The sequence below is a fragment of the Schistocerca nitens genome, chromosome 7 (genome assembly GCF_023898315.1).
Source record: "Schistocerca nitens isolate TAMUIC-IGC-003100 chromosome 7, iqSchNite1.1, whole genome shotgun sequence".
NCBI lineage: Eukaryota > Metazoa > Arthropoda > Insecta > Orthoptera > Acrididae > Schistocerca > Schistocerca nitens.
In genome coordinates, this window is record NC_064620.1 from 140,012,902 (window position 1) to 140,030,023 (window position 17,122).

At 39.5% G+C, this 17,122-nt stretch overlaps 1 protein-coding gene across 1 annotated transcript; it reads right to left on the reverse strand.

Annotated features, from left to right (window-relative positions):
- Positions 1-7,182: 7,182 nt before the first annotated feature.
- On the reverse strand, positions 7,183-16,778 carry LOC126194865 (cytochrome c oxidase subunit 5B, mitochondrial-like). The gene is made up of 3 exons (XM_049933210.1): positions 16,621-16,778; positions 16,408-16,481; positions 7,183-7,552 (listed from the first exon to the last, which is right to left on the reverse strand). The coding sequence occupies exons 1-3, from the start codon at positions 16,697-16,699 to the stop codon at positions 7,343-7,345; spliced, it is 363 nt and encodes a 120-aa protein (XP_049789167.1). The 5' UTR covers positions 16,700-16,778; the 3' UTR covers positions 7,183-7,342.
- Positions 16,779-17,122: the final 344 nt, after the last annotated feature.

Sequence of the window (17,122 nt, forward strand, 5' to 3'; positions counted from 1 at the left end):
AGTGAAACATAAGGAGATGTCTTCAGTTTGATGTTTCTGCAATATAAAAGTAGCTGGATAGGAAGAAATTTCACAAGTTTTGCAAGAGAAACTATAGGGATAATTTTTATAGGAAAGAAGACAACACGAAACTTAGCAACATATGGACAGTAGCTCTGCAGAACGCTAAACAGTTTTTTTAAATTTTTTTTTATTTTTGACAAGGTTCATCTCTGCTTATTGCATGTAACTTCGTCCACCCCCTTTCCCTACAGTACACATGGCACTCTCAGACGTCCAACACATCAGTTGGCAAGAATCAACAGAGGAGCAATGCCTCCTAAGATGTCCAGTGCAGTGTTGGACAAAATAATAGGAACAGAAGAGTTTAGTGGACCATGACCTTATATCCTGAAAGGTTTACCAGCAGCAATGTCATCTGGTCGTGAAAGCCTTCATTCTGTCACAAATAAACATTCACATAAATTATGTCACACGAGACCCAAGTGTGGGGGATGGATAGAAAACCTAACATTCACTGCCCAAATAACAGCAATACACCAAATGTGTGTACTCTCAAATTGTAAATAGGCTAAATGGTGCCATCAAAATGCCCAGATAATTGAGCTAGAACCTACAATATAATGAAACTAAATTTAAAAAACAATACCCTCAAAAACAACATCCTCCCATGTTGATGACACTTGCCAAAATTCAGAGTCTAGCTCTCATCACACCATATTAGCTCCAGCAACAACATTTATTAACATGATGTTACACTTGCTAAATTGATCCAGACATTTATACAGTTACACCATGTTGTAAGTCAATGTGTCAGGCTGCATCATGTACTAACTATGTAATATTGGATTGTAATTGTTTACTGTTACAAAGAATTTGAGTTTGTAAAGAAATTACCCAACTTGCCCTGTCGGGACTAGAGCATGCAGGGTGAGGCTACGGTTCCTATCCTGTTCCACTAGGGCACAGCATGTGCCTGGCCAGCATACACAATAGCTTGCTGTAGGTTCCTGCAGGCTCAGTACTAACATGTTTCCATTGGAACTCATATGGTGTGATGAGAGCTTGTTCCTGAATTTTGGCAACTTCCATCAACAGAGAACAATCCACAGTTTTAAATTCGATCTCATTATGTTGTAGGTTTTAGCTCAATTTTTCAACAGATGTTGATGGCACAATACAGCCTATTTACAAACTGACATTACACTCGCTTGGCATATTACTAATGTTAGGTCTTCCATCCATTCCCAAATTTGGGTGATACAAGTTGTGTGTATTCATGCCTTATAGTCATTATTTCGGATTTGTGTAACATGTAGTTTTTTTTATAGATACGCCTTTTTTTTATTCAGATAGCCACTTTAAGATGTGGCTTTAAGCTGTGAAACCAGTTGTGATTCCAAATAGAGGTTCTTACATACAGCTGTATGCAGTTTTTCATTCCACAAGACAGGGCAAATAATACTTGAGTGATGAACTATCAGTATAAGACAAGAAGATATGAAGTATAATAGTTCTTTGACTATCAGAGAAACCAAGATGAGGAATATATTAGACTCAGAGAGAGACCTGCATTCTATCTCAAGCGACATGTGACCTGAACAAGGAAGACTGGGAATTTCCAACACCTCCAATATCAGACGTAAGCCATACTGATGTAGCAGAGATAAGTTGAAGCAATAGTAGGTTGGAGGGAGATAAACTAATGTCTATACTGAATGGTAATGAGGTCACGGAATCCCTAGAAGAGAGAACTGCATGTACTGTGAGTGAGACAAGCTGATTAAAGAACAAACGAAGGTCAGAAATATTAACTGCTTTACGAAAGTCCCAAATCTGATGCAGGTGTCCTGAGGCGAACAGATGAAAAATTCAACTCTTACAAGGAACACAAATGTAATCAGCATACATACTAACTAATCAGAATACTTTTTTTATAGTCTCTATATTATCTCTCATTCCAAATAGAAACTGAAGATCAAAAGTGAGTGGTCTCTTGTGGTTTTCTGGTGATAGTGCCATATCCCAAGCCACTACAGCTCCTACATATCTATAAAAGCATCCGATTACTATATCTGAACCTCTTTTGAAGATTAACTTCTCAAATCATTTCTCAATCAGAATGTGTAATAGCCTCAGTGATACTGCCAAGTTCTTCATGACAATAGATACATCATATCTAGTGTCTACTAATCCATCCTTTCAATATATGTTCTCATATGAATTTAGTATTCTGCTGATGTTTACTTCTGATCTTAGCAAATTTTCAGTCCTTAATACTATGTGAAAATTATTAGCTTCAATAATTAATACTGCTTCTGGCAGCTTAGCATGGATGCACTTGCAGTTTACTAGCAATACATTTAAATTTCCTCTTCTGACCTGCAAAGACAAACGTTCTCCTCTAAGAGAAATGTGGCTGATCTGTTTTCAGCAGGCATTTTATCAGCAATCCTAAGGAGGATTTCCTCTAACCTAAACCCTTCCCTGCCCAGGAGCACATCCCAAGTAGCCACTTCCTTTGAATAGTGGATGTCTGATTGTTGAGAGGGAACGCTACAATTTTCTACACAATAGCGAAGATCAAGAAATTCATATTCCACACGATCACAGAACTGTCCGAGCCTCTGGTTTAGAGCTTCCGCTTTGCTCCAGATCAGAGGGCTGCTGTCAGTTCTGGGTACAAAGCTGCAATTATTGAACTATGCTGGAATCCCAAATGTTATACTTTCCATCTTCACAACTCTATTTTTGTGTCTAATGTAACCAAGGATGGCTTCAAAACCCAGCAGCAAAGTGTCCAATACAAGCTGTATTCTATTACCCAACTGCAACCTGTACCTTCAACAGCTGCCGGTTAAGCCACCTCCACATTCTGGAAAGCCCTTCCGTCAAACACACTGAATGCACACTGCCCTTTTCCAGCCTGCCTTCTACTTTCTCGTGGGGCTTCATAATCAGTCTTAAACTGGAGAATATTGAGTTAAGTAAGCAAAGTTTGATAACAATTCCACCTGCAGGTCAACAACACTACAGAAGAAATTCCTAACCGCAAGTTTTTTTAGTTAAAATATCCATGTGTTACTAGCATGTCAGTATTTTATCCATTCTATCTGAGTTATAGTTGACTGCACATGTAAAGGTATGTGTACTCTAGTTAAAGGATCAGTTTGAAAGGTAGCCATCTTTCATTCTTTTTGTGTGCCTGTCAACCATTCAACTCTTCTATTTGTCGGTGAGTTGTCTCAATTTATGGTTTTCTAAAAGTTAATTATCCTTTTTATATAATCAATACATTTGCTTAAAATTAGTCTGCAATAGCAGGGAGGAGCCAAACTGTCTATAAAAGATAACATGATTAAGCTCTCTTTTACAACACTACTGCAGTAACCCACACCTTTGTTACCGTGAAATACTGTGTTCTTGTGGAACAATTTCAGTGATACTTTGAAGCCAAAGCTGTTGAACATATTCTTTTGTGCAAAATTATATGCTGAATTCATGATAGTTGAATTGAGTAACAAGTTGAAATCTGTAAACCAAGTATTAATGGAGAAACTATGGTGTTATAACATTAATGACTTTGAATTCTCCCTCCCTAATATCTGTCTCAGTCACAACACATGAATTTCAACAACTGAAAGTGGGACTGTGTGTGTTCCCAATGATTGATGCTTGGATCACTGCTATTTATAATATTTGTACATAGTGTCCCATGAAAAACCTGTACAACTCACTAATTAATCACCTCTAGTAGGATTGCTTGTGAAGTGGCAACAGTCTTGAAAATTGGCTACACTACATTTTATAGAAAAGTCGAGTGCAGCCTTGTGTTCGTGCATCACTAGTTGTTTTGAAAACTTCTTATTGCTGTTACAGAAATGGGGCAGTTTGGGTTTGAACAGCGAATTGATATTGTGGAGCACTACATAAAGACAGGTTCCATCAAGAAATGTAAAAGGTTTCAAGTGAAGTATCCTGGTAGGAAACACCCCATGATGTAAAGGGTCAACCACCTCGTACGTATGGAGACCACTATATCTTTGCCTCATGCAGGTTGCAGTAGGTACTATTGATAGTCAAGTGCCCGGTGCGTTATAGTAGTAGTCAGTGTTGAGACTCGGAGCAAGTAAGTTGTTGGCTGCTAAGCGAGCAGGGCAGATTTTGACAGGACGGCCAAGCATGCTTACAATTGTTTAACAGCTGTGTGTCACCCAATGCTGTGGGCCTGACCTCCAGCAAATACGGAAATGGCATTAATGGAATGATTTATCCGATGTGTTGTGTTCATTTGTGCACCGTGATGACGCGACAACTGCACCTCACACCCACAGTTTGGATTGCAGTGAGGATTATTCAGTGCGACATGAAGCATATTGGTGTGTGATGACATTAATAAATGACCTGTGATAAGTTAACCATTATTACTTTGTCAAACGGAGTAACTGCCTCATTCGTACTGTTTAAACAAAAGATAAAGAACATTAAAAACGAGTATGTAATGATTATTGCTACTTGACATTCTAATTAGCTTTGTTGGATTTGACGTGAAACAACTCCCCTGCAAATTTTGACCGACCAGCCTTATCAGTTGCACATGGTCAAGCTATTCTAAACTGTTAGGCTATAATCCACTAGTCAATAACAGTGGGTTTAATAGGGAGTGTTTCAATGACCAGCACTATTCAAGATCTGTATAAAGAAATGGAGGAGTGTAGGATGCACTCAATGTGTAGAAGAATAGATGTTCGACAGTGAGGATCCCTGAAACCACAGATGGAATTCACACGGACGTTATGAGAAGTACCCACAAGTCAATAAGGACATTATCACAGCAGGTTGGTGTATCTCATACATTGTGTCATCGTGTACTAAAATATATGAAATTATAAGCCTATTGTCAGAGTCTGGTGCAGGAGCTGTAATATGAGGATCAAGAAAAAAAAGTGTGTTCATTATTGTAACTGGCTATTAACATCGACTGTTAACGGTTACTTGGACCCCTTGTTTTACTACCTGTCAGGTGAGGCCTGGTTTCATTCGTCAGGTTATGGAAACTCCCAGAACTGCTGGTACTGGTCACAGGACAACCACATATTCTGAATGAACTTCTCCACTCAGAGAAGATAGGTGTTTGGTGTACACAGTTGGCACGTGCACTACTTGACCCAATTTTTCAATTACACTCAATTACACCTTAATCAATGCCAGATATCCAAAAAGCTTTGACTCTTTCTATGCACAATTAACAGATGCAGAGAAGCTGTATGGGTATTCCAACAAGATGGAGCAACCACTCAAACATTCAACCAAAGTAAGATCCACATCACATTCCCTCAAGACATACTTTTCAGTAAAGGCGTCTGGCCCCTAGGTCCTCTAATTTGACATCAGGTGACTTATTTATGGGCACACTAGAAAGCTTGTGTAAGCAGCTAATACGCACACAATAGTAGATCTTAAATAGCACATTACTAGAGAAATTAACATCACACTTGCAGAATTACAATGTGTTGCTGGTAACATCCTTGCATGGAGTCAGCAATGCCTGGATGCCCATGGCCACCACTTATAAACAGGCAACTATTTTTTTAACATTAGTATTATCTGTTCCTTTTTATTTAGTTCACTGTTACTCGAGTCTTGGGTGTGAGGTGTACCCGTTTGATGTGGGGCACCCTGTATATGACCTGCCTAGTACATGCAAGAAACCAGTACTTTACGCGGATGACAACCTCCATAAATTTTAAAAAAGGTGTGAACAAATGAAGTACAAAATGACAAGTACCTACACTTGTCCAGTACGTGTGGTTGGGAGATGAGTAGGGCAAAGAGCACTGTACTCTGTAGTGCTCCATTCAGTAGCATCATTCTGCCACATCTGCCTGTAGTACATGCTTCAGGTTGCAAGTATACCATTTACTGTTGATTTCTGTGTTAGTTTAGTCACTATGGCATACATTATGGATGACAAAGGGAACAAAAGTACTTTTTTAATAACAGACAGTGATCGTTCCCTGCACATACACATTCTACTAGGAAGAGTCAGATGCAGAAATAGTTGGCTGCTGTAGCGACCACACCTGTGTTGCCAGTCACCAGAGTAGGCAACAGCTGGAGGGTGACGTAGGACAGACAGAGAGCACACTGGTGACACTGCAAAGTTCACCTCTCTACAAAGAGACTTCATCTTTTGTATATAAAAGAAAACTAGTAGATATAGCCTAAGGCAGTCTGTTCATCAACATAACACTCACCAAGCATTAAAAATGGATAAACCATCAATAAGACAATCATTGTACTAATAAATATCCAGGTATAAAGCCTTAACAGGGACATCATGTCTCATTAAACATCTTAAAAAATAACCAAAAATGGTTTTTTACATACTAAAAACTTCAGATCTATTGAAAAAATCTGTTACTAAATGGCTCATTAAGACAAGTCACCCCACTCAATAAACGATGAATTTGTTCTTTCATAGTAAGCATTTCTTATTAACAATTGGCAGTTCCATATTTACCACATTGTGAACAATTTTGATATCGTCAGTGGACTGTTGTAAATGCTTATAAATGGTATCTAACCATGTTTTTTTAATGTGTCAATCACCAGTGTGAAAGTTTTTTTGTCACTCACGGCAATGATTGCATACAAACACAAAGATGGATGAATAAATAAATAAGTGGACTTCTGAAGTGAATATCCTTGATTGTCAAGATACACATAACTAAATAACAAGAGCTGATGTCCTGTGGTACTGGAACACTTAAGTAACAGTGGAACTTCCCAATGGAGAGAACAGCAGAGACATCTCCAGATTGGCTGTAACTATCTATTCGTGTGCCAATGATATCTGTGTTTCCAGAGTACTTTTGTACTATGCACTCAGAGCAAACAATGAAAACCCTACACAACACTATTCTGTAACATCTTTTCATGTAATAAATTTTGGAGATTTAGATTTCAACAGCAAAATCATGACTTGAGCAAATCAATCAAAATGGTTCTTTCCCCACAATGTCTACTGCGTATATCACAAGCAGGGTGTGTTTTGTTTTAATACAGTCAGAATTAAAGTTCAAGTAATCAATTTAGAATTTTTTCCATATTAAATCAACATTGTGTATAAAAAAATCCCTACAGCAAAATCTGAAGAGAAACCATAAAAAACTAATGAAGTGACTTCACACTTTTTATTTGTATTATTTACATAACAATCTATACAGCATCCTTCTGAAATGAAAGGCAACTTTATTCAATAATACACCTAGTGATGCACCACTTTAAAACATCCAAGGAAAATAAGTAAACTATGTCCAACACTCCTTACTATCATTATTTACAATGGTGGTTTCTCTACAAGCTGAAACCAATGGCCACAAGCGCACCGTGTTGGAATTCCTTTGTACACCCACATCCATTTAATGTGGGTAGCATCTTCTTCACATATGCAGCCAACAATACGTGAATCAAACGCAGATGGAACAGGGTTAGGGTTCGCTTTTGATGATGTTGACATTCTCTTTATTGCCTTCGAATGGTAAGGATCCTGGAAAAAAATTACAACTTTAATTAGATTGATGGATTGTGTATCTCCACTCAGATTGGATAACAGCTAAAATGGAAAAGCTAGACCATTCACTTACTGAAGCACATTAGGTTAGTATTTGTGTGTGTTAAATATGATTACAACTTTAGACAATTTTAATTTACAAAAGCTTTAGTCTGCACATTTCATATGACTGTTGAGTTAAACAACAACAACAATATTATGAAAAGGATGGATTTCTATTCACCATAAGATGACAGGTTGAGTTGCAGACAGGCAAAAAAACTGTTACACTTTTAGCTTTCAACCACAGCCTTCTTCAGAACAGAATACATTACAGAAGCAAGCACACATCACACACACACAACTGCTATTCCCGGCCCCTCTGGCCGGAGACACCCCCCCCCCCCCACACACACACACACAAAGCGAACACTTCTGGCCAGTGTGTCTAGAGATAGGTATGTCACGCACGTGGTCGTGTAGTGCACTTGCTTGCTTAAGTGAATATGTTTTCTGTTCTGGCGCGTCCGGCCATCCTGATTTAGGTTTTCCATGATTTCCCTAAATCTCTCCAGGCAAATGCCGGGATGGTTCCTTTCAAAGGGCACGGCCGACTTCCTTCCCCGTCCTTCCCTAATCCAATGAGACCGATGACCTCGCTGTCTGGTCTCCTTCCCCCCAAAACAACCAACCAACCAACTTTTCTGTTCTGAAGAGGACTAAGTCTCATCTTTACAGTGAGCAGTAACCTATCCTTTTCATAATATTGTTGATATTCCTACTTGGGCTTTCCACAGTTTAAATCGGAGAATGATCTTTTAATCTACCTAACATGATATTATTTCTCAGAATAAAAGAATGATTAAAGTATTATAGTTAGCATTATAGCCTTATTTAAATCAACTGAAGACAATGATAAAAGTGTCTCCAGGAAGCTACAAAACTGGCTGCATGACGCCACCGAACAATGTTGCTCACTGCATGTCAGGCAAAAGATCTAAAATTCATGTATAATATTACATGTCAACACTGCCTCCAAGCATGTAAAAAAAATCTGTGCAATTTTAATTAGAGCCAGTGTTAATTTTTTTTTGAAACTGATGAAATTTTTCTACCTAGTAAAGTTTCAAATTTACCATGTCACATCTTGAAAATTAGCTGCTGAAAATTTTTGTTACTGAAACCCCTCGCTTGGTAATGGATCTTCTCAAAGTTTCATATTGCATTGCATTTGCTACCTTTAAGCGTTAGAAAACTGGATTACTGTGCAATTTTGTCAATATTGAGATTTAAAGACTAGCTCCAATACAAACCATGTAAAAATTCAGAAATTTACATACACTATAAATCCCTGGAATTCTTCCACGAATGTCAAAAATCTATTCTAAGTGTAATTAGTGACAGTTTTATTTTTTGTGACAGATGTTAAATTTTTGTGGACATGAAAGTTTGGTGCTTGAGAACTGACACACAAAACTTCCATTTGCATAAAGCTAGCAGTAGCAGTCCAGCCCACTCAATGTCAAAAGCCAACTTCAGAAGTTCTATAGTTCTAAAACATTCTGTATAGACTATTTGTAGATTTCTGGGAGCTCAAGATTGTATTTTATTTTTTTCTCTCTCTACTTGTACACCAGGTAGTCTTGCTCTGTCGTTCAATGAGGTATTCACTTTGATAGTTTCAATCTGTTATTTCTCACTTTGTCTTTTTAATTCTGTGGAGCATTTTTTAACATAAATATGAAAACAGAAATACGGAAGCGTCCGATCCCACCCGTCCGCTTTGACCCATGACGTCACAAATATGGTGGAAACGACCATAAACGACAATTCCAATATGGCGGATATAAAATTGTTGCATATGTATCATAAAGACTAAAATACATCGAAAAAACTAACACACACACGTTTCACAAAAAGCCTAATGACTAACGCGACAAGTGTGGGAAATTGGGGGTTTTTGGGTGGGGAGAAACTAAATATAAACAAATTTAGCCACGCACCCCCATACAAAACCACACAAAATGCCGAAAAAAATCGACATCACAAAACTCACCAAATACCACAAAACACAATATTATCAGGAATCGAACACTTCCCTTGACCTATATAGCTCAACAGCAGCTCCCGATCCCATCTCCCAATACAAAAACCAAAATGCACCGCCAAACATTACAACAAACACTTCCCTCCAACTATATAGCTCAACAGCAGCTCCCAATCCCATAAATTAGGATCGACCACTACCCTTGACCTATGTAACTCAAAAACATCTCTCAATACCAATACCAACCTTCACAGCCACAAATTTCAATGAAACACTTCCCTATACCCCAATACACAACACATACGCCAAAAACAAAAAAATGAGAACTTACCACAAGAAAGTTCCAGCCCACAAACTAGATTGGCCACCACACACACACACACACACACACACACACACACACACACACACACGTGCGCACACGCAAACCAACAAAAATAAAAAAATCTCAATCACACACTACAACTCAACAAAAACTTCAACAAAATAGATCCTCCACAACTAAAACAAAAAACAAACACACTCCCCCTCTCCCCCCCACCTTAATAAAAACTATACAACAAAATAAACCACCCACCCCACCCTGAGCCACAGCCACCCACCCACCTACCTACCCAGACCACCCTAACTAACCACTTTCGGCCTATACATTTTACCTACAGCCCATAAGAAAACCCGAACAATACAATAGCCCTTCTGGGACACTCTTCCGCCACCAATACTCCTCTAAATGAGACTGAAGGTTGGAAGAGCACCTCTTCCCCCTCCCAAGAACTGACTTAACCGCCCCCCACATCCCCTCTATTGTATTAGTACAAGCCCCTGTCTCATAATTCTTAAACTCTAAACTATGGTTCACTACTAAATGATTAAATCCCCTCTCACCCAACCCTCTATAAGAAGAAAAAGCATCAGAAACTATTGTGGACCCCGGCTCTATATATTCCTCAATTAACCCCACTAATTCAGCCTTGGACCTCCCTTCCACAACCCTAAAAACACATTCGGAACCCCCACCCCCCCGGAACAACAGCCCCCCACACCCAAAGACCAGCCACAGACTTCCCCCTCCCATACTTCCTTTTCCCAAACTGTGACTCGTCCACCTCCACAACAACCACATGCCCCCCCTCCCCCCCACTTACCCCTGTACTTAATAAATTCCGAACACACTTCACGACAAAAGGAATACCAATCTAAAACGCTCCTCTCACTCACACCAGTCTCATGCGCGCAAAAACTCTGGGGATCTATAACAAAAATAATATGTAACAAGCACAACCTTGCGCATGCCCAACCTAGACTTCTCGAACCAGGTACCGCGCTGTATGGAACGCCATATGTCGTCTTTGCGACAGCGCCATCCCTGGTCCGAGAGGCCGGAACTTTAACCAATTTCATTGGTTCACGGCACACACCGCACTTCACCACCTCGGCAATTAAGCCAAAAAGCTGTAGGAACTTAATCAGCTCTAAAGCAGTGTCCCCCATCATAGCCCTCAACCAAGAACTATTGATCTTGTCTTTCATATCCATTCCTGAACAAAAAACCACAACCGATTAAACTTAATAACAAAACCACCCGATGTACAGCAATCATCACTACATTAACCTTCACACAAAACCGTTAAATCACTGATACAAATTCCGCTTCAAAAATACGCAAACAGCACTCGCCACTGAGCAACAGCAAACTGAGCCCAATACACCAAACAAACGAAAACCCTGAACATACCACCAGAGGGCACAACAAACCACAACACGACGACATCTACAAACACGCCACACTCACAAACCAAACTCTGCGCCGTAATGACGTCACACACCACAACACCCTTATGTCACAGGTCAAAGCCGACGCGTGAGATCGGACGCTTCTGTCGACCCATGAAAACTTACTGAAAAAACATTTTATTAATTGATCAGTATCTGCATGATAACTACACACCCCAGAATGCACAATAACCGAGTAATTACAACACAACGGGGTTAAGAAAAGGTTGATATCAATTTACCTCTCTTAACATCTAAATACCACATATCCTTTCTGTGTGCCTGTTTAACATCAGCAGCAAGAAAAGCTTTCTTTTGTTGTGTCTGCTTCCTAAATACATGTTTGCCACCATTATTTTTTGACAAGCTTTCTTCTTTTTCGTCCTTCCTAGAACAATATTTAGCAATATAATTCAGTCTATTGCACTTTAAGATTTTAATAATAAGTTTTATGTATGGGCCTTTTCTGATTTGTATGTACACCAGATTCTTCACTTCCATTTGCATCTTTGGGTTTGACATCCTGTAGTAGTTTCACTTTAATAGAATCTCCCATGATACATACACCACTGTTTTCAAGTGCTGTGACCATAGGCTGACAATGATCAGGTATTCCAGCCAGTAGCAAAGTACCTATCCACTCTTCACTAATGGCAAACTTCATTTTATTTGACTTAAACGCAGTCATTATTCGATCGCAATAGTCACTTATCAACTTGCATTTATCTAATTTGGTTGTGATTAATGAGGTAAGCAAGTCCACTATGAGTCCTGAGTCTTCAAATGCTTTTTCGAAGGCCGTCTAGGCTTCTGTTGCCATATTTGTGTCCCTTATAAGGGAATAATTCATCTTGTCCATGGATAGTATAATCCGGGAATGTGCCTTTTTGTCTCTTCTTCCAAAAATTGTCCCATTTCAACAGTTTCAGCAGCCAGGCTCTTCCATTACAGATAATACTCTACTATCACATACAGAAGACATGTCAACAAAAGACATTTCTGTAAGACTGTTTGTCCTGAAGCCGATGGTATTAGTCACCAACTCAACCTAAACATGTCATTCATCCAAGAAAGTAGATACATGAGGCAGAAACCCTATTAATGGAGCTGATCCAGATTCTGTTTGCTGAAGTATTTCACATTTTTAATACACTGAATACATGTGTGTCAGCTCCTGCATGAATGAGGGCACTCAGAGTCTGACCAGAGGACACAATTGGAAGGCTGTGTCACCGTATGTACTACGTGGCCTGATACAAGGCGAAAAGCTCAGCAGTAAATACTGAGGAGTGGGCCAGAAGCCGATATCTAAAGACATGGGTGCCAATGACGAAGGCACACTCGACCCTATGGTCAGCCCGAGAGCCATCAGTGTACACAAAGGTACTAGTGCTAAGTTCCATGTGAAAGTTGTGAAACTGAAGGCAATAGGCTGAGGCTGGAGTAGAGTCCGTAAGAAGCGAATGAAGCCCAGGGTTAACATGGGCAGCTTGACGAAGCCATGGTGGTGAAGGTTTCACACCCACTGGGAAAGTTGCAGGTAGTGTGAAGTTAAGCCGCCATAGCAAGTGGTGAAAGTGTACACCAGGAGGTAACAGAGAAGAGGGACGAGCCCCATACTGACAATCTAAGGAATCATCAGAAAAGGAGGCATAGGAAGGGTGGCCACGCATGGCACACAAACGACATGCATACCTGTTGAGGAGAAAGCCACGGCAGTAGGACAGTGGCACTTCAGCATACAGACTCTCAACCGGGCTGGTGTAAAAGGCACCCGTGGCCAAACGGATGCCATGATGGATAGCGGTGAGACGGCGTAAAAGGGATGTGCGTACAAATGCATAAACAAAGCACCCATAGGCGAGTTTTGAATGGACAAGGGACCAGTACAAACAGCGGAGGATGGTTCGATCAGCACTCCAAGAAGTACCATTGAGGACACATAGGACATTGAGGGATGGTGTACAGCGGGCTGCCAAGTAAGAGACATGGGAGGACGACGAGAGTTTCCTATCGAGCATGAGCCCCAGGAATTTCATAATGTCAACAAACGGAAGGGCAACAGGCCCAAGATGTAGAGATGGTGGGAGAAATGACAGCCCCTTGTGCTTTGCTTTCACAGGCATTAAAAACTGAATCGTTTGGCATGGTTGGCTGGCAGGGCCCAAATGGCACGTTCAGCTGCCAAACTGCAAACTTTCCCTTCATTCACAATGGCACCTTTCCTTCACAAAGTGGTGTAGGGCCACCACCCTCCTCTTTTCTGTAAAAGCAAAGGGAGAACAGCCAACAGCACTTAGCATACCTGACAGTTACCCACACTAGCACTGGCCATGCCTGATGTTACACTTCAGTGATATGATGAGAACTAGCATTTAGACAGCACATGCAATCAGACAGCTATTTAGCAATCACACTTTTCCTCCAAAATCAACCCGAAAGTGAAGCAAAGGATGCACTTATCAACAAGAAAAATAATTTTCTGCTCTGCTGAAATATATTTAAGTCATTAACATTAATAATTAGACTCTAAAGAAACAAAACCAAAGATTCCTGTACATACTGCAGATTAATCTGCCTCTTTACTTTCTATGATGAAATGCATATTTAAATATGGTGAAATTTACACATTAGGCTATGCTAGAGGTCAATCAGTTGCTGCGACCCATATTTGGCATTCACATTCATTGGCTTTACTAACTCACTACCAAATTATCACCTTTCACCCTAATCTACATCGAGTTATGGCATAAATCACTGTCACCGTAATACAGATGTCAATGGGGAGGGAGGGGTCTAACATCACACTTGAACCATACCACTATCCAAATCGAATTAATTTATCAGCAAAACTTTACATTTTCCAGTAACCCAAGATAAGACATCAAATTTGATTTACACTCTCAATTTGCACCAATCCATCCATAACTTTTCCTTCAGTATTTCTTATAATGTCTGAAATTATGTGGCTGGTGGTGTCCCTCTTCCTTCCTGGTAATTCCCATTCCATAATCTGTTGCAGCAATCTCTCCTGGAACATCTTTTCATATATCGATAACATACAAGTTTTTGTTCCTCCAGAAAATCAATAACTAAACTTGTGACATCCATGTTCTTCCTAATTACTTCATTTATGACTTTCTCACGTGAATATCCCTGCAGATTGTATCCAAAAACCTAGATCAGTTGCCATCAATCTTTTCATTAATTTGGATTTAACAGTCCATATTTCTGATCCATATGTCAATGCCAGTATCTGTTTTGAAGAGACGCCTTTTTGTTTTCTTCTTATCCTCTTTATCCCATAAATGTTCCGATGGAGAACTTACTTAGAATTTATTCTTGTATCAATTTTTAAAAAATCAAGAACTTTCACTGATTCTGAATGTGATAGCTAAGGTAAACAAAATATTTATAAATGACATGTTCATGCCTCACTGTCTGAGGCCATGAGAAAAACAACACACACATTTTATGTCACTACTTCAACAGAGATAAACAAGAATACCTTTATTATTAAATTGGATCTCATCACATTGGTACAATCTGGCAATTTTATAGGCCAATGCATAGCCCCAATACGTCATTAACTGTACTGACTGGCGAGCCTTTAGTGCTCTTGGGATGAGAATTTTGTCACAGAAATATAGCCTACTACTATTTTCCAGTAACACTGCCAGAATTTAAAAGTTGTGTTATCACAGTCAGTGAGGAACCCCATGACAGTCTTACTTGGCACGGCTTGTTAAAGGTACTACTGCCAGATCACGACCACAGGCTAACATCAAGTGCATCCATTGTCAGCACAGGCATATTTTCACTCCCTTGTATACAATCTGTAGGTGAAATAACACTATGAAATCAATAAAGAATGTATATTTTACAGTTCGTTCTTTCTCCACAGACAGCTGCAGTTTAGAAACAATTGTTGCTTACCCATGTTCTTATTAACCCAATTTTTATATCTGTAGTACCTTAAACAGATGCATATGGGGTGAAAATATTTGTAAGCAGGTGTTCGAAGATAACAGCCATTTTTCTTCGAGAATCTCCCAGTTAAGAATTTTTAGGCTTCTAATGTCTTGAATCAAACCATACCATGACCATTCTTGATGCCCATCTTCATATATGTGTGCTCTTAACACTGTCATGCAAATAGTGTTTTTCTTAATTTTATCAGCTATTTCTTTTACAGACGTTAGAAGAACAGATCAATTCAACCCACAAGGCAGGGAATTTGTTTAATGAACATCTATTCATATCCCATGTGCAACACTAAGTATTCAGATAGAAACTTATTCTGTATGCTTGATGTGGTCCACAATTTGCTATTTTCCAAATTGAATCCCTGGAAGATGGAGAGACTGGAGATAAGGTTCAAGATGCACTAACAAAAATGAAGTAGCAACAGGAGCACACTTACAACGTTATGAAAAAGTATGACATTTGCTAGGCTCTAGAACAGACAGTTTATAGCCTACATTAATTCCAAAACAACAAACTTTCGACGACATTCCAAATGCGCAAAGGGATTTTTTTCCTGTTATATAAAAAACTATAGTACTATTTATGTTTATAAAATTAATATTGTGAACTGATTACAACAAATTACTACTCCCCTAAAATTAAGTGCAACGTTTAGTGAGTAGTCGTCAAGAACTGGAAATTGGGTCTCTTGTGAGTACTACCACATACTCTCATCCTCAATGTCATTTTCGAGTGTATCTATCTTTGGGGGGTGTGTCGCACTGACGACTCCAGATGCAGTGCGCTGGATTGAAGGACTGGATATTTAGTTGTAAGGACAAACTTAAGTTTCTTGTGTGTCAATATGTACATATGTATATGTAATTTCATGATATGTCTGTATTAGCCATACGCTAAATAATGGGGGGGGGGGGGGGGGGGGTGTCGCACTGACGAAGTGTTCCTTAACTGCGCTTTAACATTGTCTCAATCTACAAAATGTTAAGTGCCCTCTTCTGCCTTATACTGCGACTAAGGAAGAGTCACGTTTTAATCTAACACGTACGTCATTTCCTGCTAGCTGGGCCAGGAGCTCCCGCTTCTCTTTCCCTGTAGCATGTTCAATCGGGTCTGCCATCACTGTAAACGAAAACAGACGAGATTAAAATTACTGTAATCAGTGGTAACTTAAACTACGCCTCTTCTTTTATTACACCAGTTACAAGGTGTTTCGGCTTTACTTTAATTATATTGACATAAGTAGCCGAAACTGAATTACTTTTGTCTGCTAATCTTGCAGCAGAAACAGACAGAGGCCGGTGAGAATTAAAGAAAATCCTGCTGCTTAGAAGAGCCATTTTCACAACCGACGACCGCTGGCAAAGGTACAGAACTTCCTCTAGACCTCTACAATCGAAGTTTGTAGGTAAAGAATATTCACACCACAGATGACCTGACAACCAAACATACACTTTGGTGGAGCCTCCACCAAAGAGTATAGACACTATGGAGATGCCCAGCAGAAGCACACATGTCTTAAAAACGACGAAATGTGAAGCAGGCGACTTGCGCGCCACACCATACGTTCGCGACCAACACATTGTGGGTAGCGTCTGTGTACTGTTGTGTTATTCATCAAAATACAAACGTAAAACTGTGTAAAAATTGTTACCCATGTTACCTGTGGACGCATAAGCAAAAACAGAAAGATTGCCGATGCTTTGTGTAGGTTAATCCTTTAGTTGAAATTATACTTTGAGTTTAAAATGCGGTATTCCTCT

Excerpts from the sequence above, each read along its gene's own strand:
- LOC126194865 (XM_049933210.1), bottom strand. The coding sequence starts at position 16,699 with ATGGCTCTTCTAAGCAGCAGGATTTTCTTTAATTCTCACCGGCCTCTG. Across the intron at positions 16,482-16,620 it reads TGCAAGATTAGCAGACAAAA|TGATGGCAGACCCGATTGAA; the intron begins GTAATTCAGTTT and ends TTTCGTTTACAG. Across the intron at positions 7,553-16,407 it reads CCCAGCTAGCAGGAAATGAC|GATCCTTACCATTCGAAGGC; the intron begins GTACGTGTTAGA and ends ATTTTTTTCCAG.